The 26,227-nt window shown below is 44.4% G+C and overlaps 1 protein-coding gene across 1 annotated transcript; it reads left to right on the plus strand.

The window, feature by feature from the left end:
* The first annotated feature begins 5,681 nt into the window (after positions 1-5,681).
* LOC128334617 (hepatocyte nuclear factor 4-beta-like) lies at positions 5,682-25,805 on the plus strand. Its single transcript, XM_053271590.1, has 10 exons — positions 5,682-5,974; positions 12,125-12,296; positions 14,037-14,131; positions 17,908-18,014; positions 19,510-19,665; positions 21,209-21,296; positions 21,862-22,014; positions 22,539-22,775; positions 23,223-23,342; positions 24,079-25,805. The coding sequence occupies exons 1-10, from the start codon at positions 5,857-5,859 to the stop codon at positions 24,213-24,215; spliced, it is 1,383 nt and encodes a 460-aa protein (XP_053127565.1). The 5' UTR covers positions 5,682-5,856; the 3' UTR covers positions 24,216-25,805.
* Positions 25,806-26,227: the final 422 nt, after the last annotated feature.

Here is a 26,227-nt window from a genome sequence, read left to right on the forward strand (position 1 = left end):
CATGGGCAGGACTTTCGGCCAATAAACAAGAGGGTTGCACTCTGATTGTGGAACAATCTACCAATCAGAGAGATCTACCTGACACCTTTCTTGTCACATGACTTGTCCTCTTTGCTAAGCAGGGTCTGCACTGGTTGCATATGAATGGGAGACCACATGTGTGAGCACTGTAAGATCTTCCCCTTAGGGGATGGGGCCACTCTGGGAAGAGCAGAAGGTTCCAAGTCCCCTCCCTGGCAGGATCTCCAAGATAGGCTGGGAGAGATTCCTGCCTGCAACCTTGGAGAAGCTGCTGCCAGTCTGTGTAGACAATACTGAGCTAGATAAACCACATGGCTCTGTGGTCACTAGGAGTCGACACCGACTCAACGGCACAACGTTTCCTTTTTCCGTTAGTGAGGCATTAGGCCACCTTGAATGCCAGCAGAACCTAGGAACACAGGAAGCTGCCTTCTACTGAGTCAGAACCTTGGTCCATCTAGCTCAGTATTGTCTAAACCGTCGCACTGAAAATAAATAAAAAACTCCACAAAGGAGGAGAATAAAGCCAGTTGCAGGCCGTCAGTTGCTAGAGCGTTCTGTGCACAGAGCTGATCAAGAGATAAATATATATTTTATGATGCCGCATTAAAAAGGGGGTGGGGGAGGTAATGATTAACCATGGAAATTATGATTAATGATTTGCAGGATGGGAAGGGCAATGTAGGGGATCCATGAATAGAGCAAATCCAGCAGTTTTCTTTGAGATATGGTATCTCTTCTGGCAATTTGTGGAGGGTCAAGGCGTCGTCTTACACCCTCGGTCTCAGTACGGATTTTTCTCCTGCTGCACCCTTCTTTCCCCTGCAAACACATGCTGCTCTGCGTAGGAACACAGTAACATAGGAAGCTGCCTTATACTGAGTCAGACCCTTGGTCTATCTAGCTCAGTATTGTCTACACTGACTGGCAGCAGCTTCTCCAAGGTTCCAGGCAGGAGTCTTTCTTCGCCCTACCTGAAGATGCTGCAATGCTCTCTGGGTTCCATCCCCTAAGGGTAATATCTTACAGTGCTTTTCATGTAGTCACCCATCCAAATGCAAACCAAGGTAAACTCTGCTTGGCAAAAGGGACAATTCATGCTCACTACCGCAAGATCTCCTGTCTCCAGCCTTCCATGGTTGGGCAGGTGATTGAGAAGGTGGTGGCCTCCCAGCTCCAGACGGTCTTGGAGGAAACTGATTATCTAGATCCATTTCAAACTGGCTTTTGGGCAGGCTATGGGGTGGAGACTGCCTTGGTCAGCCTGATGGATGATCTCCAATTGGGAATTGACAGAGGGAGGCTACACAGAAAAGGTGAGGTGTGAGGAGAAGGGAAGCAGGTGTTATATGATCAGACTTTATTATTATTGCAGCCAAGTCACAACCATTGACTCAACTTGTGGTCTATCAAAATTCCAAGCAACAGCTAGGAAAGTACCCATGTTGAAATTACCCGATGAGATACTACAAAGTATGTGGCATTGCTTAGACCTCAGCAGATCTTGTTTCCCCTATGCGGGTCATACTGGAATATGCTTCAAGTCATTTCTGAGAAATCAGAGAGCTATTAGGCTTATTTCACTGGTGTATTCGTTTCTCTATGGAAAAGGGGGTGAAAAAACTGAACCAGCAACAAAATCATCTTATGCAATGCAGAAGATCAGCCATTTCTAGGAGCCAAGAGAAGATGGATTTCTCTTAACAATGGAAACCATATGTATCTTAAATGGTCTCTGGAGTGCCAGCACCAATCGTATTCTTTATACTGACGCACCGGGTACAGCTATTTCTCAATTGATCCTGACCTTAATATTTTATTTCTACAATATTCTCTCCCCAGAGGCATGTAGATAAATTGAACATGGTGTTGACACATGCTTTGGACCAGTATGCTACAACGATTCTTCCCCAGAAGCAACATATACATATATCTCTAATTAAAAGCCTGGGTGAATATATGTGTCTTCAAGGCCTTTCTAGAAGTTGCCAGAGATGGGGAGGCTCTTATTTCTACAGGGAGTGTATTCCAAAGTCCAGGAGCCGCAACGGAGAAGGCCCCGTTCCTGAGTAGCCGCCAAACGAGTTGGTGGCAGCAGCAGGAGGACCTCTCCAGATGACCTTAGCAGGTGGTGGGGCTCAAGGCGAAGAAGGCAGTGGCCAGAGAGAACTCGTGGGCCATTAAAAAAGCAGAATGGGTGGAATCCATTCATGTCTACACATGCACAAGGACACATGTGTAGGAAACATACCTTCAGCACGCGGTCTTTTACCATTAACTTGAGTTTCATGACAGTTTTGTTAGCGGTGGGGGAGAAATCATTGAGACAAGAGAGCGATCCCTGACAAATATCTTCCAGGAATACATTCAGCTTGCAAAACAAGGCAGGCCATTTGAAGTGACACTATTCAGAGAAGACAACTGATTGCACAGCCATCTGGTTTGGGTCAATTTGTTATGGCTGTAGTTGTAAAACTAGACTCTAATGATCTGGTTTCACACCACTGATGATCACAGTGGTGTACAGTTTCTAATTATGTGTCCTCCCAATGACATCTGTACTGGCTTCTGTATTCATGCTATTGATTTGATCCAGGGACAATTTATTTAATTTGGGGTGGTAGCGATTTTCTCTTCCCAACCACCATTGGCAGAGTATGATGTTCTCAAGAATATGAGTGTGTCACATGACAGCCAAGAAAGAAGGAAAAGCTGATAACCTCATTCACAACATGTAATTTCTGAACAGCAGCATCACTTTAAATGGGGGCTTTTGGAAGAGTCAGCTCTCTAGCCATCATGGTAGCCACCCAACCTATATTTTTTAAGATCACTGGCGAGTTGTAGCTCTATCGGCTGCATGCAAAAGGCCAAGTTACCCTTGGATTTGGCTTCCAAAAAACCACACACATACCCCTACCTGTTAATAGCCAGAATAGCTATGTGAGAAAGCTATTTTCAAATACTATTCAAAAGCTATTTTCAAATTTTCAAATAGATTTTCAAATGCGGTTAATTTTGAAAGAGGGGTGTTGGGACCCAACGTAGACCCCTTGATTTGGAAGCCCTCCTCTTCCATAGAGTCATGGTTACTCAGTGAGGAGGAGAAGGCACTCTCCCCAAGGGAAAAATCAACTTTAAATAAAATAATTTCATTTCATGTGAGAACTGCTGGAAGGTAGACACCCTTGTGAAAGGAAGGAAGGAAGGAAGGAAGGAAGGAAGGAAGGAAGGAAGGAAGGAGGCATCCCATCCCATGTTTAAACCACTCTAGCCACCTAATGGCGCAGCGGGGAAATGACTTGACTAGCAAGCCAGAGATTGCTGGTTTGAATCCCCGCTGGTATGTTCCCCAGACTATGGGAAACACCTATATCGGGCAGCAGCAATATAGGAAGATGCTGAAAGGCATCATCTCATACTGCTCCGGAGGAGGCAATGGTAGCCCTGCTCCCCAGTATTCTACCAAAGACAACCACAGGGCTCTGTGGCCGCCAGGAGTCGACACCGACTCGATGGCACACTTTACTTACTTAGTTGGTGATGTCCACCTAGGCTGAGCCTTAGTAGACAATTAGAAGGAAGGAAGCAAAGACGAAGGTTTGAACATTTATAATGGGTGGGCTTCACTCTTTGAAGATACCAAACCCCACTCTGATATTGATTAACGATTTGTCATTCTGTGTTTAGTAAAGTTTATGAAAAGATAATGTCCCTCCAGAAAGAAGAGATAATGTCTGTTTGAACCCAGCCGGTTTCCAACAGCCTTCATACTTTACAGCTAGGAACGGTCGACTTCTCTGACACTTGCCTTTGGCTGGGACTTAAAGAAAATATAAACGCTGCCAGCCCTCCTGAGTGAGAAGAACTTTTCTGCTGGTGGTTTATGATACTGGAAATGTTTATGTGGCCTTAAGAAGGGAGTGTTTCATTCCTTCGCAATCTAGCTCGTTGCCAGGCCTAAAAGAGCATCCAAAGAGAGATGGGATTGGAGGGGGGGCCATAAATGTGTGCAGCAAAAGCTAATTCAGCCTTGGCAAGAAGAAATAGAACAGGAAGTACAATCAAGTCCCACTTCCTGTGTAACATCCCAGTGTGCAGTGATGCTTCTCCTTTGTTGAGAGATTAATGAGCTCTCCCTTGGTTTTGGGAAACATACATCTCCTGGTGGGATTGTGCTCAAACTCACTGCAGGAGTCATGAGAAATGGCAGAAGGAGTAATTAACGACTAATTGAGCTGATGTTGGCATGACTGGACGTCTCGGTACATAGTTCAAGGATAAAAAACATAAACTCTTATCTTTCCAAGGAGTCATTTGTGTTACGTCATTAAACAAAGGGGAATTGATTGCACAATTTAATTATTTTATACCTCACACATGATAATACAATGCAATCCAATGTTCTTACCTGAAAGTAGATTTTTGGATGGCCTTTGCCTTGATTTTCACACTGGGTAATGACAGACAGATCCAGTCTTCAGAGGTCAGGCACTGAATTGGACAATATGAGTTTCTTGCCTCATACCCCTTCACTATTTTAAGCCGGAGACAATGATCAAGTAATGACCTCAGGCAAAAGGCTATCCTGAGAAGTGGTCTGAGGTCACCAGGAAGAAAATAAGGAGGGAAAGGATTTCAAGCTTTGCAAAGGCTACCTTTGGATTCTTCCATTCTTTCCTTTATTAAAGGGTTTATTAAGTTAAAGTCGGCCTCCCTGTTAATAGGGTTGAATCAGAGTTCAGGCAATTTGGCAGAGAAAGCAGTTGGCAATTCTCTTTCTTTGGCTCAGTTCCTTCCTTCTGGAGACTGAGTCCTGTTTTCTCAAGATCGTTCTCTTGAAACATGACCACATTTCGGAATAGTGTGACATAGGCCTGAGGCACCGGTGCTTCTGAAAAATTCAACTAACACAGCTTGACTGCTGGCTCGGGGGTGGGACAAATTTCAGGGATCTCCCCCCTGCCCAGAAAGCAATCTGTGCCACCTGAAAATATGTGCCTGAGGGATGTGCAACCCTCAGGGACATATTTTCAGTTGATGCAGAAGGCCTCCAGGTGAAGCGGAAGTTGCTGAAATTCCTAAACAGACATACTAACACCAGTGCTGCATTTGTCAGGTACTCTGCAGATGCACCAAAGCCTCTCCTGTTGCACCATACCTTCATTAGGATGACAGCACAGGGTTTAAAAACAACTCAGTCATGCCTTTTCCCATTGGTCTAACATTTGTGGGATCCCTACAAATCCTTACAATGCAGCAGCAAGGTTCCAAATACCCCTTACTAGTGTGTTACCATCCATAGTATAACTTCCTTTACATAACTGAAGACTTCCTCATCAAGCACAAGAGGACAGTGCACTCAGAGCATTCTCTCCTATCAACACGGATGGTCACACTTGTAGTGGAAATAACACCAAAGCAATCCCTCCCACGTTCACGAGCGTATGACACCATCTGATGCTGTGTTCTTCATGAAAAGTGCCACTTTTATAACATCTCTCCCTTGCTCTGCCTGCACTTTTCAAAATGTTTACTCAGGGATTGCCATAAACGACACGCTATTGAACTGAGGAGGCAATCCAAGTTGATTTAGACCAGGCCTTATCTGCATCATATAACCATGATCCAGAGCATAGACTCATAGGGTGCGAGTGTGAGAGAGAGAGCAATAAAGAGCGGGTCATTTCTGCCTCTCAATCTTCTGTTCATGTAGGGAGGGAGCTGAGGGGGAGTTAGGTAATGATTTGTCATCCTGGGAGCTTGGAGTAGTCAAACCGACTGCTCTGGGAATCCTGGCTGTGATTGACAGCAGGTCTGTGGGGGCCAGTCATAATGAAGCTTTGTCAATCCCTAATGGACATGGAAATGCCAGATTATGCCGAGTCCCTCGACTCCTCGTACACCATGTTGGAGTTCGAAAACCTCAGGGTGCTGCCCACAAGTTCGTCAGGTGAGAAGATCCTTCTGTTTCCTCTCCAATCGGCCTTTGCTACCTTGGTTTCAAAGTTGCCCTCTGGGGTGGACAAGGAAGGGGTTGGGGTCGAAGGGTGGAAGGTGGTGTATTTGCAGTCGTTGTGAACCTTCGGACTTATTTTGAGGCTGAAATGTATTGGGGGTTTTATACTCCGGCCAAGAACGATTGCAGATAAGGTACCTGTCTCGAAAAGCTTACTGTCTTATGGCTGAGATCATGGATCCCTGACCTATAGAACACTGCAGATGTATCCACCCTGTACCATTTTTTTAAATCTTTATGATTTCTTTGACATTTCAAGGAAACAAAATGCCTACCTACATTAGAGTTACACTAAACCTGGGAATGCCTGTTTTCCAAATATTAGCTTCATGACGTATTATCATTGAAATGTACTACATTCTATATGATCATCCCTTGAGTTTTCCTTGTGTTCCATTGATTCACCATTGAGAAATGAAACTGAGAAGGGGAGCATTCTTTTTAAAATTCTCATTTTTTTAAAAAAAATTGCTTCCTATGAGTAAGTGGCCTCAAATTCTTTTTCTTGGTTCAGAATTTCCACCGCCGAAACACTTTCTTTGGAAAAAGTGGCCACCGGGATTTGGTCCTGTGTGTTGCAAATAGTCACGTGTTTAGCTGTTTAAACTTGACAGTGGACCGGTGTAGATGGTACCTCTTACATTTCATGGCTATTTGATCCCTCTGCTTGGGATGTGTTATCTGTACTCAAGTACTGCAGCAGTTGCAGCATGAAGCAACGGACCTCTCATCCCAAATACTCTTCAAACGGCTAAATACTCACAACGGTGTTGTGAGGAAGAAGAACACAGAGAGCAAGTCTAAGATGGCGTTCCGCATGGATGGTGTGTGAGGCGAGGTGGAGGATTAATAAGAGAACTCAGTTGAACCAGGTTGTTCAGCTTTCCAGTGGTCCCTGAGGCATATCACATTTAGCAATAGTCTACTGACGAAGAGGCAAATCTGTACTGCCACTATATTACCTTTCCCCTCTAGCTTTTGTCCAAATTCCCCACAGTATTATGATCAAAAAAGTGTGGAGACGGCACCAATACAGCTTCTGTTGCAGATTTAGCTGGCATCTGCCTCCACCATGAGAAGATAGGCGGGCAGGGGGTGGGCATAAATAATGTGAAATATAGAAACTACTTTGGGCAGCAAAAAGCCAAGTGAGAATAATTCATGCATCTGATGGCATGGGTCCTAATCCATGAAAGCTGATGCCATAATAAATCTATTGATCCTTTGTGTGCCACAAGGCTGCTTGGAAACAATATACGAAGATGAAGACGACAAATATGGTGACGCCATGTTAATGAAAATGACCCAGGAGAGTTGTTGGAGCCAGCAGGCTTGAGCTGATGCTTCCTTTAGTGGCACATTGTTTTCTTGCCGTCTGTAGTTTGGGCCTTGCCAACGCTAAAGGCCATCATTTCTGGGCAAAGTGTTGGTCACTATTTTCACTCAAATGACGGCTCTGTTGCCCCAGGTTTTACCCTCCGCAAGATTTCAAGGCAAATGTTGTGGTTCTCGATTGGGTGAAAATACAAGGAGTTGTGAGGGAAGCCTAAAGAGAAATTTAGTAAGACTAGCAAAATTACTCAGGATGGTTCCTGACATGCCCTTTCCTAACAAAATGTGATGAAAAGAAGGCAAAAAGAATAAAACATAAACTTCTTGTTTCCTCATTCTGTCTGCTGAATGATTTGTGCAAAAAAAATTTGCATGATGATGAAAATTGTGTGTGTGTGTGACATGTTTAGTTTTCCTAGAGGTGAAGGCTATCTCAAGTTGGCATTGTGGTATTTGCCTACTAGTTAATGAGTAAACTGGCTTGCTTAGAAACTAACTGTTTTGAAATTAGTTTGTTTGTCCTGGGTAAGCATCCTTAAAAAAAAAATTAAAAATGGTCAAAACCACTTTTGAAAAACAGAGTCAAAGCTTCCAGAGAGGGATGTATCCCACTGATCAAGATATTAAAATGTAGCTGGTCTAACCGCAAAGTTTTTCAAAAGATTGAAAATAGAGAACTTTTCCTATGTTTTAATGGTATTTAGGGAAACTTAAAACATGGGATGGGAATCCCAGGCTTAGGTCTCCAGATGCTATCAGACTACAACTCCCATCATCCCCAGGCACAATGAATGAATTAAGGTACAGGGTACCCCTGAGCACATGCTCAGCTTAGAATGTGGCTGTAAGCCCACTGAAACATGGCTGGTTGATACTTTACTGTTGTTATCAAGAAAGTGGGGAGCGGGAGGGACCTAGAAAAGAAGTTGGTGGCCAGAACCTCAGGGGGTATACTCGTGAGCCAAATGGGCCGTAACCCAAAATTTGGCTTTAAAAAAGCCAAATCTGGCAACAGAGGGACTGGAACCGAATTATTTAAAGACTTGCAAACTGGTAGAGCAGGGGTTCCCAACCTGTGGTCCTCCAGATGTTGCTGAACTACAACTCCCATCACCCCCCAGCCACAATGAACTGTAGCTGAGCATGATGGGAGTTGTAATCCAGCAACCTCTGGAGGAACCCTGGTCTGCACAGACTGGCAGCGGCTTCTCCAAGGTTGCAGACAGGAATCTCTCTTGGCCCTAAGCCGGGGAGGGAACCTGGACCCTTCTGCTTGTAGGCATGAAGATGCTCATCCCAGAGCAGCCCCACCCCCTGGGGGGAATATCTCACAGTGCGCGCACATACAGATATGATGGATATTTATATACCACTTTTCAACAAAAAATCCCAAAGCGGTTTACATATAAATAAATAAATTAAAATTAAGTAATAAAGATTCATTCTCTCTCTGTGTGTGTATGTGTGTGTGTGCGTGTGTGTGTGTGTGTAGCTACTCTGTCCCCAAAGGGCTCACAATCTAAAAAAAAGAAACATAAGTTAGACACCAGCAACAGCCACTGGAGGGGTGCTGTGATGGGGATGGAGAGGGCCAGTTGCTCTTCTCACTGCTCACTAAAGAGAATCACCACTTTTAAAAGGTGCTTCTTGGCTCATTTAGCAGGGGACATGAAGTCTCCCATTCAAATGCAAACCAGGGAGACCCTGCTTAGCAAAGAGGACAATTCATGCTAGCTAGCACAAGACCTGCTGAGATACGATCCTCCCCATCTCTGATGAATTTTTTTTAAATTATCTTTTAACTAATGTGGACACTGATATTATCTCTGTTATGGCCAAGTTTTGTTATATTATTTGTAAAGTACGTACTGGTTTATTGTAAATGTTTGCTGGTCAATGACCGAATAAACTTATATCTATATCTCTGGCAATTTTCAAAAAACACCTGAAAACCCCTCTTTTCGCCCAAGCTTTCTCAGCTTCCTAAATTTGGGGGGTTTTAATCTCTGGTTTATTTTTAAATTGTTAAATTGTGTGTGTTTTTAACTGGTTTTATGCTATTGTTAACCGCCCCGAGATGAAAGTTTGGGGCAGTGTACAGATTTGATAAATAAATAAAATAAATAAGACCCGAACCTCTGTGGTAGAGCATTCTGGCAGAGAGAGAAATCGCTTTTCTGGCTATGTCACTTTTCATTCTTTAAGGGCCTGCATGAGTACTTGGGCAACTCAGTGGGGGTCGTGCTGAAGTCAGCTGGATGGCTGCAAATAAATTACATAAGCATGTCTCTAAATTGCAAAAAGATGGTGTCGACATGGAGTGGTGGCAAAGGGATCATGGCACGCACTGCTTGCTTGTCGTCAGCGCTATCACAAACACTCCCAGATAGGTGTCTGGAACGCTCAGGCCCGTGAATCCCTGTCCAACCCAGCTCTCCAGATGACTGGCAGAATAAAGAAACTCGTCATCTCTCCCGCAGTTGCAAGACATGTCTCCAGTCTCAGCACTAGAAAATGTGACATCTCCGAAACATCAGGACTCCACAGACAGAAAGTGGTTGGATCTCATTGTGCACAACAAACCAGCCACATCTATGCACTGGTTTCTTGATAAACTAATCCTCTGGGTGGTGGTGGGGATTAGTAATGTCCCAGTTTTTTCAAGCTCTTTTGTTGACATCAAAGCGTCTTCCACTGCCACTCTGGGGACCCAAAGGGGCTGCAGCTCAGTGGTAGATTTGCACAGAGAAGGCTGCTTTGCATAGAGAAGGTTATGGGTTCAATTCCTAGAGTCTCCTCTAGGGCGGAGGAAAGATCTCTGCCTGAAAGAGATCTTTCAGGACCTGCTAGCCAGAGTAGACAGTACTGAGATGAATGGACTAATGGTTTGACTCCGTAGAAGGCAACGCATTCCGAAGTATTTTGATACATAGCCCAATTAAGATGAAACCCCATGAAGATGTTACATTACGACAATCTTCTGTAACTTGCAAAAATCCCATTAATTTCAGTTGCATCTTCCTGGTCTGTCCTTGCCACGTGAAAATTCATATAACCATCTACGACATGGCGGAGTCATCATAAGATGGCTGGGTTTCAGTGGGTTTGACATATGGCTTACTCAGGAAATGCATTGCCCCAGAACAGGATGCATCATTGTGATCTAGACCTTTGTTGGGGAGAATGTACACTCCCACCCCAAGGTGCCCAGTAGGACTTCACAACAGTTCAGGGGTGGTCATGGGAATAAGCCCTTGATTAGAAAACATGGTGGGTAAACCACCAAGCATCATTCATTCATTCATTCCATTTATATTCTGTTCTTCTTAAAAGGAGCCCAGGGTGGTGTACATGGTTATGTTAATCCTCACAACAACCCTGTGAGGCAGGTGAGGATGAGAGCTGCGTGACTGGCCCTGAGTCACCCAGTGAGTTTCATGGCTGGGTGCGGATTTGAACTCAGGTCTCCCTGGTCCTAGTCCAACCACTGCACCACACTGGCTACATCACACTACTACACCACATATATTTCAAAGGGGCCTTCGAGGGGACAAGCCATACTGAAATGCAAATCAAAGGTTGTGAGACAGCCTTGTGTGGTGGATCGGGATCATGCAGTGCAATCCAGAGTACTTCACAGGCTCTAAAATCCTGTCAAAACCAGTCACAGAACAGAACAGAACAGAACAGAACAGAACAGAATAGAATAGAATAGAATAGAATAGAATAGAATAGAATAGAACTTCTTATATTGTGCACCATAGCTCAATAATTAAAAATATCCAGAGAGTTTTGATGGATCAGACAAAGACCCATCTAGTCCTAGATCCTGCTTCCAACAGCGCCCAACTAAATACCACCAAAGCAGAAGATGAAGGCAAGAGCCTTCTCCTGGTGTTGCTCACTACCAACTGGTATCGAATGGCTTACAGTCACCACCATATCTTGGGGTGCTTGGTTGATTAAATGAGGGGTTATCAAATGTGGGCCCCCAGACGTTGTGGAACAACTCCTATCATCCCCAGCCAGTGCCACCATGGCCTTTGGTCCCCAACAACATTTGCAGATCCACCTTTGAGGATCCCTAGATTAAACTCGTAAATGACGCTTCTAGACCAAGGGTTCCCAACCTGTAGTACTGCCGAAGTTGCTGAACTACAGCTCCCATCATGCCCAGCTAGAACTGATTGTGACTGGGGATGAAGGGAGTTGTAGTTCAGCAACATCTGGAGGACCACTGCTTGGAAACCCCTGGATCAGGCCCAAGACCCATCTAGTCCTGCAACCTGTTTCACACAGAGACCTGCCAGATGCCTCTGGCAAGGGATGAGGGCATGCTCCTCTCCTGCTGTTGCTTCCCGGCAACTGGTATTCAGAGGCATCCTGTATCTGAGCATGGAGGCAGCCTGCCCTGCAGCCATCTGGACCAATAGCCGGACCAATATTGGTCCATCCGGACCAATAGACCAGTCCTCCATGAATTTGTTCAAGACCCTTTTTGAGCCATCTAAACTGGTGGCCATCACTACATCCTGGGGCAGAGAATTCCATAGGTGAACTATGTGCTGTGTGAAAAAGGACTTCCTTTGGTTAGTCCTAAATTTCCTGGCCACCAATTTGATGGGATGACCCCTAGTTCTAGTGTTGTGAGAAAGGGAGAAAAATTCCTCTCTGTCCCTGCTCTCCACCCCATGCATAATTTTATAGACACCTTCTCTGCAAAGCTCAACCAATTCCATTTTGTCTTTGTAGAATCCATTGTTCCAGAGCCAGGTAATGGCAGCTTGCTTGGTAACGGGATTAGCTCGTTGTGTGCCATCTGCGGGGACAGAGCTACTGGGAAGCATTATGGCGCTTCCAGCTGTGATGGCTGCAAAGGGTTCTTCAGAAGGAGCGTCCGGAAGAATCACGTCTATTCTTGCAGGTAACTATCCGTTTGAAGGGGATCCAGGGAAGTTTCCCAGACAGAAATATCAAGCCATTGCTATCCGTATTTATCTTCAGGAAGGACCGTAGCTCAGTGGTAGAACATCTGGTTTGCATGGAGAACGTCCCAAGTTCAAGCCCTGACATCTAGAAGTGTGCACGGAACCGGAAAGCCCTGTTTGGTTAGAACAGAACTGGACTCGAACTGGACCGGACCCGGTTTGGTTCTGTGCATGTCGAGCCAGGCCCCACTTCATCTCGAGTCTGAACTGGTTTGGGCCCAGCTTGAAGTGTGTGTGTGTGTGTGTGTGTGTGTGTGTGTGTGTGTGTGTGCAGGCATGCAAATGGCCAGTGTGCATGCTCAGTGGCCTTCAAAAGAGCCACCGCAAGCAAGCATAATGCTGAAAAGGCCTGTAAATGGGCCAAACTGGCCTGGAGAAGATGGGGAGGAGGCCATCAGGGGGAGGGAAAACCTTCAGCAACCCCTCCAATGATCAAGGCAACACCCCCTGGAGGCCACCAGACCTGGCTGTAAGTAGAAAACAATAACCCCAAACTTTAAAAAAACATTTAGAACCCCCTCAAAACATTTTGAGCCAAAGTTGAGCCGAACTGAACTGAACCAAACCGGGCACTGTTTGGCTCAAGGGCGAACCATCGAACAGGCCTGGTTTGGTGGTGAACCGGCTCAACCTTGAACTGGTTCGCACATCCTTACTGACGTCTCCAGGTAGGGCTGGGAAACACCCATTTGAAACCCTGGAGAACTGCTGCCGTTCTGAGTAAATAATCTGAAGCAGCGTCTTCAGAGTTCATCACCATCTATAGCTGAGTGACAGAGCACCTGCTGTGCATGCAGCAAGTCCCCAGTTCAAATCCGGACAGAGTCCTCGGGGAGGGCTGGAAGAGACTCCTGCCTAAAACCTTGAAGAGCTGTAGTCAGTCACTGAAGAAACAAGACCAAAATTTAGTAGAGTGGTAAAAAGGGCAGGTAGGCTTGAGGTGGGACTAAAATAACTGAAAGAGACACCAGAAAATGTATATTAAAAACAAGAACAGGCTTACTTGTAATTAAAAGATTTCAAAAATGAAAACAAAACGAAAAGAAAAACCCACAAAAAAACCAGTACAGAATGAAAGATTAGGTTGGCAAGAGTACAAAAATTACAAAATGCAACCATGCAACCTTGCTAGTCTTCTGCGACAAGGCTTAGCAGGCTTTGGTAAGACCAGCTCCTTCACTGCTAACTTCCCTACCAGTTTCAGCCCAATCGTATACTGCTAGTGTTCTAACCTTCTGGCTCACACAACACTCAGCAGCAAACAGTCTAACAGAACTCTTCTCTCTCATACACCATTCCCTTTGCTCTCACTCTCTCCTGGGCTGTCTCCTTTTTATTCAGTTCTAAAGGGATACCTTGGCCAGTGAGAGAGTTTGTTACCTCAGGCAGCTAGAACCTTCTTTCTCTGCCTGGAGACAATCCATAGTAACAGATTTGCAATTTTTCCTCCAAAACTCTGCAGCTGACAACTTTGACCTCAGAGCTGCCTGTCAGAGGTAGCAACATTTTTAATTTTTAATTTTCTCCAGCCACATTGCTTGGAGTGGACAGAGCACAAGGCAAGTACAAAACAAACATTACAAGCTGTAAAACCCAGTGGGGAGGGGTCATTCCTTCACAGCAGGCCTCACCCAATGTGCCTCTAACCCCAGCCCCACACCACTCTCCTTTTCCAGGTTCAGCAGACAGTGTGTGATAGACAAAGACAAGAGGAACCAGTGCAGATACTGCAGGCTGAAGAAATGCTTCCGGGCAGGCATGAAGAAGGAAGGTAGGTGGTGGCATAAAACCATCGCCTGATCGGTGACCTGTGAAGCTTGTAACTTTGTAATTGGGAGCCAGATGTTGCTGCCGGGTGAGTTCATGACTCATGCGGAGTGCCACATCGGCGCATTCCTCCCAACAGCTCTGTTTATGAGGGCAGGGCTGAGATATAGGGATGCAGAGCACGGTCATTTCTCTGAAGAGGTTTAGAGGGACTTTGCAACCAGGTGCTTGGACTCACAAAGTATGGGATAGTGGGGGATGTGAAGGACAAGGGGCTGGAGGAACTGTGTACACCTCACATCCCTGTGGAGATAGACAGCACTTGTGGACACAGAGGTGAGGATCCCGAGTGCCTTCCTCTCTGTTTTGAACAAAACTCTCATGCCCCATATTATAATTCAAGGCTTGGATAGAGGAATGTGTAAATCAATTTGAATTAGAATTGATTTGACTCGAATCTAGGTGATTGGAGTGATTAGAATTGAATTACCCCTTGAAACGGTAATTCGATTCAAATTCAAAATGAATTTTCAAAATTTGATTCCAGAGCCATTTGGCACCTTTAAAAAACCAAGCAGCCCCCCTGATTGGTTAAAAAAGGTGCCCAAACATGGACAATTTGATTTGCATTCTATTTAGATTCATATCAAGTTTTCTGACCAGACTGGAATTTGATTCAAATTTGGAATGAATTTTCAAAATTTGGTTTGAACTCAAAATGAATTGAAAAATTTGTTTCAGGCACATCTCTACCTGAAAATGTTGCTACAACCCTAGGGATAAGTAGGCCCCAGATTGTGGTGGGCCCAACTCTTGGATGAGGATTCAAATTCTATCAACCTCAGCATAGAATTTTTGAGCTCGGCAGAGGCAAAAAATCCTCAAGTCCAAAAAAGAACATAATCCCTCCCCTTCTAAACACACACTGTTCACACAATGAGGTCATTCACACAATCAAAACCAGTATTCCACCTGGGTTTGGGAACTGTGTGTGCTCCTAATTTTCGGTTATGTAGAAGCAGGGTAGGAAGAAAACCTGGGTAGCTTTTCCTGCCCCTTGTTTCCATAGAATCACTTCTACCTAGGTTTTCCTCCTACCTTACATCCACACAACCACAAATTGGGAGCACACAGCTCCCATATTTGGGCAGAACACAGTTTTAAATGATATTTATCACATGAATGTTCAGGAGGGCAGGAGGGAGAGTGGGGGGAAGGCTGCGAAAACTTTCCTTTCCCCCCAGATGGTCCAGTAAAATTTCCTGGGAACATGCTCTCAGATGATCCACTGCTGTGCTAGGCAGTGAAGGTCTGGAGGCTAGGATGACACCCAGTGGTTCTCACACACAGCCTAGCTCAAGCTAGCCTGGGTTAGGCTGTGCGTGAGAACAGCCTCTTTGATTGTATGAATGACTTCACTGTGTTATTGTGAAGCAGGGACCACACACCAGATCCCTGATCAATTCAGACCCAAATCTTTTGCAGAACACTGGGCAACTTCCAGACTAAATTACTCCTGAATAGTCCTTTGAAATTAGGTAGTCCTACAGTAATACTATTGAGTAACTAATATGGATTCTGGCCAATGCTTCTAAAACAAATCATTTAAGATAAGTCTCTGTTGAGAGAGCTTTGCCACACACTGCAGGAGAAACCAGTCCTGCTTCTCCACTCTCTAGTCACTAGCCAATACAGCCTGGGGAACAATTCCTTCCCAGACCCAAATGTAGCAACCAGTGTGATCCTGAGCCATATTCACATGCTTCACGTCATCTCACCTGTTGCTTAATTGACTGCATCCCCGCACCACCCAGTATCCGGTCCCTCATGATGAACACTGATCACATCATTTCCTAAAATGAGCCCTAAATAGTACTCCTCTCTGGTCTTTTTGTAGAAAAGCGACGTGCATGTCTATCAAAAGATTTGGAAAGTTACTGATTTGCTGCCTTTGACGTAAAAGTAACCTCTACTGGAACATTTATTGATTTTATTCTCCAGCACTTTCCTGTCTCCACTCTACTCCCTTGCCCTCTGTGGCAACATGAGGAGGACAGAAGGTTTGGGGAAATTAAGCAAGTCGATTCGTTGAAATTGTGCTACCTAACAGGGGAACAAACATGATCCTGTTTGTTCAAACATTTGGACATGGGAGGTACTGAGTGGATGCCGTGGCACAATATTCTGCCCTTTCAGACAAAGTCGGCATCACTAGAATTCTGTGGCAGTGTTTTAACCATTTTTGTCATTATTAGAAAGAGGAACAAAAGACCAGAATGCTGTCAGCCCCAGAACAACTGATTATTTATATAGCATTACAAGTAGGCATTTACAATGTTCAGGTCTTTTCATATACATTGGCTTGGTTCACACAGTCATTTGGATTTTGGTTCAATGTTGGTTACTGACATCAGTGTGATGCTGTGGACTCATGACAAGCTGGTTTATGGCCCAAGATGAATCTGAGATTCTTGACATGAGTTCACAATCACGCTAATGTTGGAAACCCACATTAAACCAAGATTCATATGATTGTGTGAATCAGGCCATAATATTGTTGCCCTCGTTGCAATAGTCGTGTAAAGGAAGTCAGTATTATTCTCCCTTTTGTACGGAACTATGCCCTCATCCTGACCCCACATCTCATACCCCAAAGCATCTTCACCCCCATTCAGTATTTCAGATGCACCACTCAGCTCAGCCTAACTTTTACCCCCTTTTATTAACCAGTATGAGAAATACTTTGCAATCCCCTGGCCGCTGAGTAATAACTTATTTTTACAATAGGTAAAACATTAACTGCACTTGGCATGGCAGGGTATTTCTTCCAAGGTACCTTTTGTGATAACGCTGAGATCATCTAGAGAACATCATGCTGTACCATCCAGTTACACTCAAGGGCTGTTATCAGAGCAAAGGGGAAACACTGAAATATGCACCATAAAATCTGTTGGAGAAACGCTAATAAGATAAACAGGAAAATTTCTCAATCTCAAAAGGGTATGAGCCCGATAGGAACATTAATAAAACTCCCTTTGATTGGCTCTAGTATGCCGTTGATTGGATCTTGTTTTCACTCGTGCTTTGCACAGAGTGTGATACACCTATCTCTTGCTTTGATAATGACTTTTTGGTCTCACTTGCTAATCAAGCCATTTCTGTTTTCTTCTTTTTGTACTCAGAAGGTATATTTACCTTCCTATTTAAGTGAGCTTTTCATGCGTCTGAGAAACTGGACACAGGCCCACAAAGCTTACGCCAAAATAAATTTATTAGCCATTAAAGAAACCACAATAAAATCTTCTTCATCTCTAGACAGTTAAGATTTAGCTCTTGATAGCCATGAATCAGGCAACATGTGCTTAGTCAGATGAGAATTTCCCCTAATGAAACATCTGTGGGTGTGTAAGGATTCTTCAGAACTGGTAATACGGCTGCCAAAAATATCAATACCATACAAATAAAGTTGAGATAAAACCAAGCATAAAACAAAGCTCAGAGCAATTTAAAATTACGATTTAAAATAGCAGCAGTAAACAAACAAAAAACCCATTTTATAGCAGTGAAGGATCTGTTGGAGATGCAGCTCCACAAACACATATAGGAGTGTACAGATAGCTGTACAGTCATACAGCATAACGTTGAATTGGCCTACAGTAGATATTTAAATCTCAGGAAAATGGGAGCACAAATCAGCCCTCTTTTGTCCAGAATCAATTATGGCATCCTAAAAACAAATACTTGCCTGATGCACAACTGTTCTTTTGTCTCTCTCGTAAGCTGTGCAGAATGAACGCGATCGGATCAGCATCCGTCGGAGCAGTTACGAAGACAACGGTGCCCTGTCGATCACAATATTGACTCAGGCAGAGGCAATGGCACAGCAGGTGGGGAAACAATTAAACAGCATGTGAGATGAAGTGGAGTGTATGGATATAGTCAGGATCACTGGTACATTTGGGTCTGGGAAGGAATTGTTGCCCAGGATGCATTGGCTAGTGACCGGAAGGTGGAGAAACAGGACTGGTTTCTCCTGAAGTGATGTTGCGGTGGGGGATTCTAATGTCCCTATTTACAGTTAATGACGTGTCTATTTCGCTGTTTTTATTGTTAAACTATTGTGTTCTTGGAGAGGGCCCTTAGCTCAGTGGTCGAGCAGATGGTTCACAATGTTTGAGGTTCTGTTTTTGGCATATTCAGTTAAAGAGCTTCAGGTGGAAGAGCTGGGAAAGATCATGGAGACAGAACTGGGCTTAGGTGGATGAGACAGCTTCCATCTGACATCTCATGGACTGGTTTTATACGCTGAATATTCAGCATATTGAACCTGGCATTGCGTTTCTCAATTGGTGGGGTAAACATCCAAGCAATCAAGTTAATGACAATAGATAGACACACAAAAACATGAGTTTAGCAAACATTTCTGAAGGCTCCAATGCCTGTTTCTTCTGAGCTCTTCTGAATAATTTTTAGTTTGAGTTGCACATATGCTGAAGTTTAACACACATTTAAAAATAGTTGTGATCTATTGCCACCTGCTGGACAAAGTGAATATTTTGCATTCCCTCAGAGCCTTCTGGGATACCACAGATGATACCTTGTGATTTTTGGAGGGTCAAGGGGGTGGGGAAGCGGGAGGAAGAGAAAAGGGGGCAACCCGCATTTATTGGGGAAAGGGCCGTAGCTCAGTGGTAGAGCATTTGCTTTGAATGCAGAAGGTCTCCAGTTCAGTCCCTGGCAGCATCTCCAGGTAGGGCTGGGAAAGACTCCTGCCTGAATCATTGGAGAGCTGCTACCGGTCAGTGTAGACAAGATTGAGCTGGATGGACCAAGGGTCAGACTCAGCACAGAGCAGCTTCCTATGTTTTGTATTGGGCATTGGGTTTGGTTGACTAGAGCCTGTGGATGCACATGCATAGAGAAACAAATTGTAACAGTAAGGTGAGATGGCTGTGAAAGGAAAGGTTAGAGCTCCATTCTGTGACAATTCTTTGTAAAGCTTCAATATATGTAAGATGAGGACAGTGACCATCCACAACAACCGATAACACGCTTGTCCTAGATTGTCCCAGGGCCCGGTTGTCACTGCTGAATAGCTATTTTAAATTATGGGGCCATCTGTTAGCCAGGGCAGGCCTACCACTCAATGCCTAGAAGAGTGAATTCATGAAGGATGGATGTCATCTCTGCCATCACTTACCATCAGGTCATCACTTACCATCAGGTCATCACTTACCATCAGTGTTCTTTTGCTGTCAAGAATGGACTATAGTCAACTGACATGGTGTTTACCTGGGAGCTGTAGGTGACCACAAGTGATGGTTTGGTCACTTCCTCTTTGGGGTTGTCTGGTTGAAACATCCTTTACCTTCTCTCTTATAGTATTCGGCTCTCCGTCCTGTACACAGAGCAGATATTGCCATGAAGAAGATTGCCACCATCAATGATGTCTGTGAGTCGATGAAACAGCAGCTTCTAGTCCTTGTTGAGTGGGCAAAATACATCCCAGTCTTCTGTGAGCTTCCATTGGATGACCAGGTAAAAGAGGCTGCTTCTTGCAGAGGCAACTTTTCACTCATTCAACATGGCTTCTTTAAGAGTTATGCTTTTCTTCTGAGAGCCCTGTGACAAGCCAAGGGAATTTTCCTGCTCCAAAAATCCAGATGCATGTCCACTCAATGCAGAATCCTTTCCTGCAACTGTGGATGTTTTATGGGGCATTTTTGATAGAAAATTGGGAACTGCACAGTGGTACATGACTGTAATTTGTGCATCTAGTGAACTCCACTGCAACACACCTATACATTTTTCTTGTTTGTGCAAACATACTTTGTTGTCTAGAGACACATTTCATGATTTTGCAGTGCCTATTTGGAATGCATTCATTGCTGTTGATTACGACAGCAACGAATGCACCACTGAGAGACCGTAAAGGCCAAGTTGAAGACAGATCATCCTGGAGAGAATCTATCTATGTGGTCACTAAGAGTCAACATTGACTTGACAGCACTTCAATCAATCAATCAATCAATCAATTTGGAATGCAAGAAAATTCTCAAAACTGGGAATTTATCAGCACTGATACAGAAGAGTGTTCTACATTCAAGTGTCTACAAAAGGCATCACAAACTCCAACAAAAGTTTATTTGCAGTGAGATATATATATTTTTTAAAAAAAACACCTTAAGGACAAGATTGAATGCACAAAAACCGTAAGAGGTTTACAAGTTTCACTTAACACCCCTTGTAGTACACTAGACCAGACCAGAAAAGCCAGGAAATAGATACTTTTTAAAAATAGTGGTTTTTCTACCTCTGATTCCATACACCAGAGAAAGAAGTACCTGGTCCTTAAGCATGTGGGGAATTTTGCCCACGGCCAATCTTGTCTCTTCCTACTCCTGGACCAAAAGAGTCAAAACAATTGTGCTGGCAGACAGCTAAAAGCTTTCCTTTCCCAAAGGTAGGTAATCCTCTTCTGTCCTGAGAGGCACTTGACTTTTCACACTGCCAACTGTCATTTTTCAACAAGAGCAAACATAGACACAACTTTCACATAACTTGAATTTTTGAACTGTGCAAATGTTCTTTTGGAACGGCACCTTTTTTCCCCTGGACCTGCACACATTGTGTCTCGTCGCACATTAAAAAATAAATCCCTGATGCTTTAGATTTAGTGGTTGTAGCAGGGAAAGAACTTCAGGGGGTAAAGGATTGCATTTTGTAAGTTAGCATGCACATGGTATGGATCTTGTGGCACTGAAACCTTGGATGCCACAGGCTGAGTAGATAAGATTTTTTGAAATATTTGCTATCATCCCACTTCTCCCCCCAAATATAGTCTTCTGTGAGGGAAATGACAGTTGTCAGTCAGCAACAGCAGCAGCTACAGGAGATGGTGGGATCCAATCCCATTCTGTGAAGGGGACTGGCCCCAACTGTCATACAACATTTTAAAAGAGCAGATACTCATAAGCACTTGCAAGCAAGAGTTTTTTCATACGTGCCAGTAAGACCAGTTGCAGTTCTGGAAGCTTCTGGAGTATGATTGATTATTCTGTCTTTCTTTTGCCACTCACAGGTTGCCTTGCTAAGAGCCCATGCTGGAGAACACTTGCTGTTGGGAGTTGCAAAACGTTCTATACCATATACGGATTTTCTATTACTAGGTAAAATAATCTTATTCGCCCCATAGTTTGGTTTCCATAAGGGAAATGCAAATCAATTCAAATTCAACTCGAATCTGGATGATTCAAGTGATTCAAATCCAAATCGAATCACCCCTTAAAAGGGCAATTTGATTTGAATTTGAAATGAATTCGATTCGAATTTGATTCGAGAGACATTAAAAAACCATTCAGACCCCCTGATTGGTTAAAAAGGCACCAAAACAGGGTTGAATTGATTTGAACTTGCTTCAAATTTGAAGCAAACGTTTGGACCAAATTTGAATCTGATTTGAATTCAAAATGAATTTTTGGAATTCGATTTGAATTCAAAACAAATAAAAAATTCATGTTTCATGCACATCTCTAGTTTCTACAGAGGTAACTTGAAGCCTTTGGTATCTGAAGTGGCTTATTGACCTTTTCTCTCCCTGGCCCTTTCCCCCATTATCCTGTAGACACTTTATAAATAACAGGATCATAATAACAATAATGACTGCAGTGCCCAGGCTTCCTGTATTTCCACCCAGCGAATATCAGGCACCTTCTTCCTTCTCCTCCTCTCTAGGAAATGACTTCATTATTCCAATGCAGTGCCCAGAGCTTGAAATTGCTCGGGTGGCTACTCGGATCCTGGATGAACTTGTGAAGCCCTTGCGAGAAATTCAGATTGATGATAACGAATATGCTTGTCTCAAAGCCATCGTGTTCTTTGACCCAGGTAAGGGGTTGCCACATTTCAGTGGCCCTGACCTCCATTTATCAGCAATGAGATTTTAAATAACATGTTTCTGGGTCCCTTTATCTATTTATTTAAAATATTTCTATACCGCCCAAAACTGGCATCTCTGGGCGGATTAGAACCCCTTTCTATAATATGTGTATGGGTTCAATATATTATTCTGCTCCTCTGTGTTAAACACAACAGTTGTAGAGGAAATACAGTTCCCGCGCCTGTTCCAGTAGGAAACCAGTGGTGAACTACTCGTATGAATGTGCACCACATAACTCAAACCTACGTGGGAATGGGGTCATAGCTCAGTGGCAGAGCATCTGCTTTGCAGGCAGAAGGTCCCCGGTTCAATCCCTGGCAGCATCTCTAAGTCAAGCTGGGGAAGGCTCTTGCCTGAAGCCTTGGAGAGCCGCTGCCAGTCAGTGTTGGCAATACTGAGCAAGATGGACCAGGGGCCTGACTCTAAAGCATCTTCCATCCTGTGTACCTTACTGGCTGCCTCTTCCTTCCAGACTGCAAAGGCCTGAACGAGCCAGGGAAGGTGAAGAATATGCGTTTCCAAGTGCAAGTGAACTTGGAAGATTACATCAACGACCGACAATATGACTCGCGGGGGAGATTCAGTGACATCCTCCTCCTCCTGCCTCCCCTCCAAAGCATCACTTGGCAGATGATTGAGCAGGTTCAGTTCATCAAGCTCTTTGGAATGGCCAGGATCGACAGCTTGCTGCAGGAAATGCTTCTGGGAGGTACGCAGTGGAGAGTCTTCCTTTCCTGGGGCTGTGCAGCTTTAGGGCCCTGGCATTTGGGGGAGACGCCAGATAATGAGGAGGCTGTTCACACGAACAGCCTAACCCTGCCTGGGGCAGCCGGGCAGTTAGGCTGGTCATGAGAAGCCGCAAGATCCTTGCAGATCCTTCTGCTCCCTGCCTGCCTAACCCTCTTAACTAACCCGGCTGTTAGCCAAGGCTAAGGGTGCACTCGCACTAAGGGTGCACTCGCACCCTTACTCCAGCCAACAGGTATTGTGTGTCTCCTTGGGGCTGAATTCAGGAGACCCGACGGGCATACAGAGCGTCCTTCTGATTCAGGATTACCCAATGCAACACACGTCTCGAGCGTTGCATTGTGGGAAGCCTGGAAGCCAGAACAACAGGTGCTGTCAGAGTAACTTTACTTTCTCTATCCTCACGCAGGAACCACCATAGATGTGCCCCAGTACCAGTCGGGACCTTCCAGCCTTAACATGGATCCTCTTCCAGGACACATTGCACTACCTAGAAACATGGGTTCTGTGATTCACATGGTTTCAGCCTGTAGGTGTCCAATTTCCTACCAGCTTCAGTAGGGGGAAGGGGTTAAATTGGGGCCCACTTGGGGTATAGGGAGCTTAATCCAAAACACAAAGATGCAATCTGGAATTTTCAAATGATGGATGGATGGACAGATGGAGAGATGGATATTTCTGAAATGTTCTCTCTATCTATCTCACTGCCAAGCCCTAAATCAAGTAAGATGGAGGGTGTGTGTGTGTGTGTTTTTGAGGGGGACATCCTTTGTGCTAGCTAGTTTTGGTGTTGCATATTAACTTCTCCAACCTGTAGTCAACTGTAGTCAACATACTTTGTAAGTTGTTTACCGTGACTACAACTATTATTTATATACTGCTTTTCAACAAAAGAGCTCAAAGCAGTTTACACTGAAAAATAAGTAAATAATAAATAAAAGGTTCCCCTGTTCCCCCAAGGGCTCACATGATAAAAAGTGAACCGGAGGGTTGCTGTGCTGGGGTTGGATAGGGGTAGTTGCTCTCCTCCTGCTAAATATAAGAGAGAATCACCACTTTTAAAGAATCGCCTTGTATAAGCAGGTTGCCCCAGCGTATCGTGTGCAGAGTGCAGGAGGGCACTGGCCCTGCTCCCTGATTTTGTTCCGGGCTCCAGTTGATGGACTTTGGGGATTGATTAAAAAGCAAATCAGAACCTGCAGACTGGCTACAACTGCTGTCAACTGCTGGTTCACCACATCTTTTTATGCTCTTCTCCTCCGCAGCTTCTCCTGAAACTTCCCTTCCTTCTCCTTCCACCAGCACCGGAAGTGAAGATTACAAGCTAGGCCCATCCCATGGGTCTGAAGTACCGACGACGCTTATGCCTCCAGCAGTTATACCCAAACAGGAGATCCTATAAAGAAGCAAACTAAATATATCAAGAACTAACATTTGAGTCTTCTTATTTTAACTGGCCTCATTCCCACAGTGGTGACGGGCCACTTCCATCGCCTTTTCTACCGCTCAACAAAATGGTGGCCTTCTATGACTACATGAGAACTTCCCTGTCTACAGTGTCTGTTTTCTAGGGTTTCATGCTGTTCCCCCCCACTGAATTATAAAACATATGGGACAGGCTCAACCTTGTAACTTCTAGTTCAAGTCGCAGGATTCTGTGTCAATGGAGATGAAAGAGGACATGCATCCATATGGGAAGTTACTTCCGCCACAGATCTTGACAATGTCCTTGCTATTGTCCTTGCTCTCCAGGTTCTGTCTACATATGGACGGAGCTTGGGAGATTCTGACAGCTGACATGTATAAAGACTTAAGGCAAATGATAGCATGTTCTGAACTGATGGACACCCCTGGATGCCTCTCCTCCTCATTGACACACAAGGTTTGGAGATCCCCCAGAAGCTTCAGCAAAGAGACAGATGAACTCTTGGGTCCTGGTGTTACTACATTTCCTGAGAATCTAAATCTGTTGAGAGGAGCTGGGTGTGTTTAATCTGGAGAAGACGAAGCAGATTGGAGAGCAGTCTTCGAATATCTGAAGGCCTGTTGCATCTGAGGAGTGGACCAATTCTCTGTTGCTTCTGGAGACAGGTCTAGGTTGAAGCGACAAGGGATCCGATTCAAACTAGATTTTAGGAGGAATTTCCTGACTGTAAGGGGAGTTTGATGGAGGGACAGCCCATCCTGTGTAGAGGTGGGCTCTCCTTCACTAGAAGCTGGATCACCATCTGCCAGGGAGGCTGTAGCAGATTCTTGTACTAAGCAGGGTGGTGGTGGTCTAGAACTGGGATTCTCAACGTTGGGTCCCCAGATGTTATTGAACTTCAGCTCCCATAATCTCCAGGCCCAGTGTCCTTTGGCTGGGGATTATGGAAGTTGAAGTCCAATAACATCTGGGGACCCAACGTTGAGAATCCCTGGTCTAGAAGACCTCTAAGGTCCCTTCCAAATATAATATTCTATTATTCTTTGGTTGCATGGAAAAGGGAATAGCAAACATCACTGCATCATCAGCCTCTGCTTCCAAGGCACCAATTGACTCCCTGAGCCCACAATTTACTGGCCTCGCATCTGCTCTCACACCAAAAGAAAGGCCTATTGACGCTGTTGGCATAACACACATTAAGTGCCATTTCTAGCTGTTGCTGATAGCAGATTGCAGTGTTCATCCAGCACTGGCAATATGTGGTGTGTTTTCTGGTTAGAATTCAAGGACACACCCAGTGGTTGTTGAAGCAGAAGACGAGGCTGTTTTGGAGATCATTCAAAACATAGAGGCTAGTTCCACACAGAGCAAAAACACATATGATTGACAAGCATCCAGTGTCATTTCTTGGGATTCATCGGTTTCTTTGCCATGCTATGATCCTGGGAATCCTCCTGGGACCTAGCCACGTTTTAAAAAAAGATTTGTTTTACTGTTTTTAAAAAGGCAGAAAATATTTGAAAATAGGAACATGTTGTGCTTGGAGTAAATAAATTCATAAGATGATATTTGGCTAAGCCTCTAATTAATATTTTTGTATTTCCACTGATTCCTAGGGGCATGCCTATCCACACATTTATTTATTTATTGTATATGCTGCCCCATTAAAAGAGCTTGCCCCTTAAAATTCACAGACACACACACACACACACACACACACACACACACACACACCTGGGAATCTAAACATGTGCTTTATCACTGAAATATGCCCCCCATTCCCCATAGAAACATAGGAATCTGTCTTATACTGAGTCAGATAATTAGTCCATCTTGCTCAGTACTGCCTACTCTACACTGACTGGCAGCAGCTCTCCAAGGTTCCAGGCAGGACTCTTTCCCAGCCCTACCTGGAGATGCTGCCAGGGATTGAACTGGGGATCTTCTGCATGCAAGCAGATGCTCTGCCATGGAGCCTTGGCCCCATC

Source organism: Hemicordylus capensis, chromosome 9, assembly GCF_027244095.1.
Source record: "Hemicordylus capensis ecotype Gifberg chromosome 9, rHemCap1.1.pri, whole genome shotgun sequence".
In the NCBI taxonomy this organism is placed as follows: Eukaryota; Metazoa; Chordata; class Lepidosauria; order Squamata; family Cordylidae; genus Hemicordylus; species Hemicordylus capensis.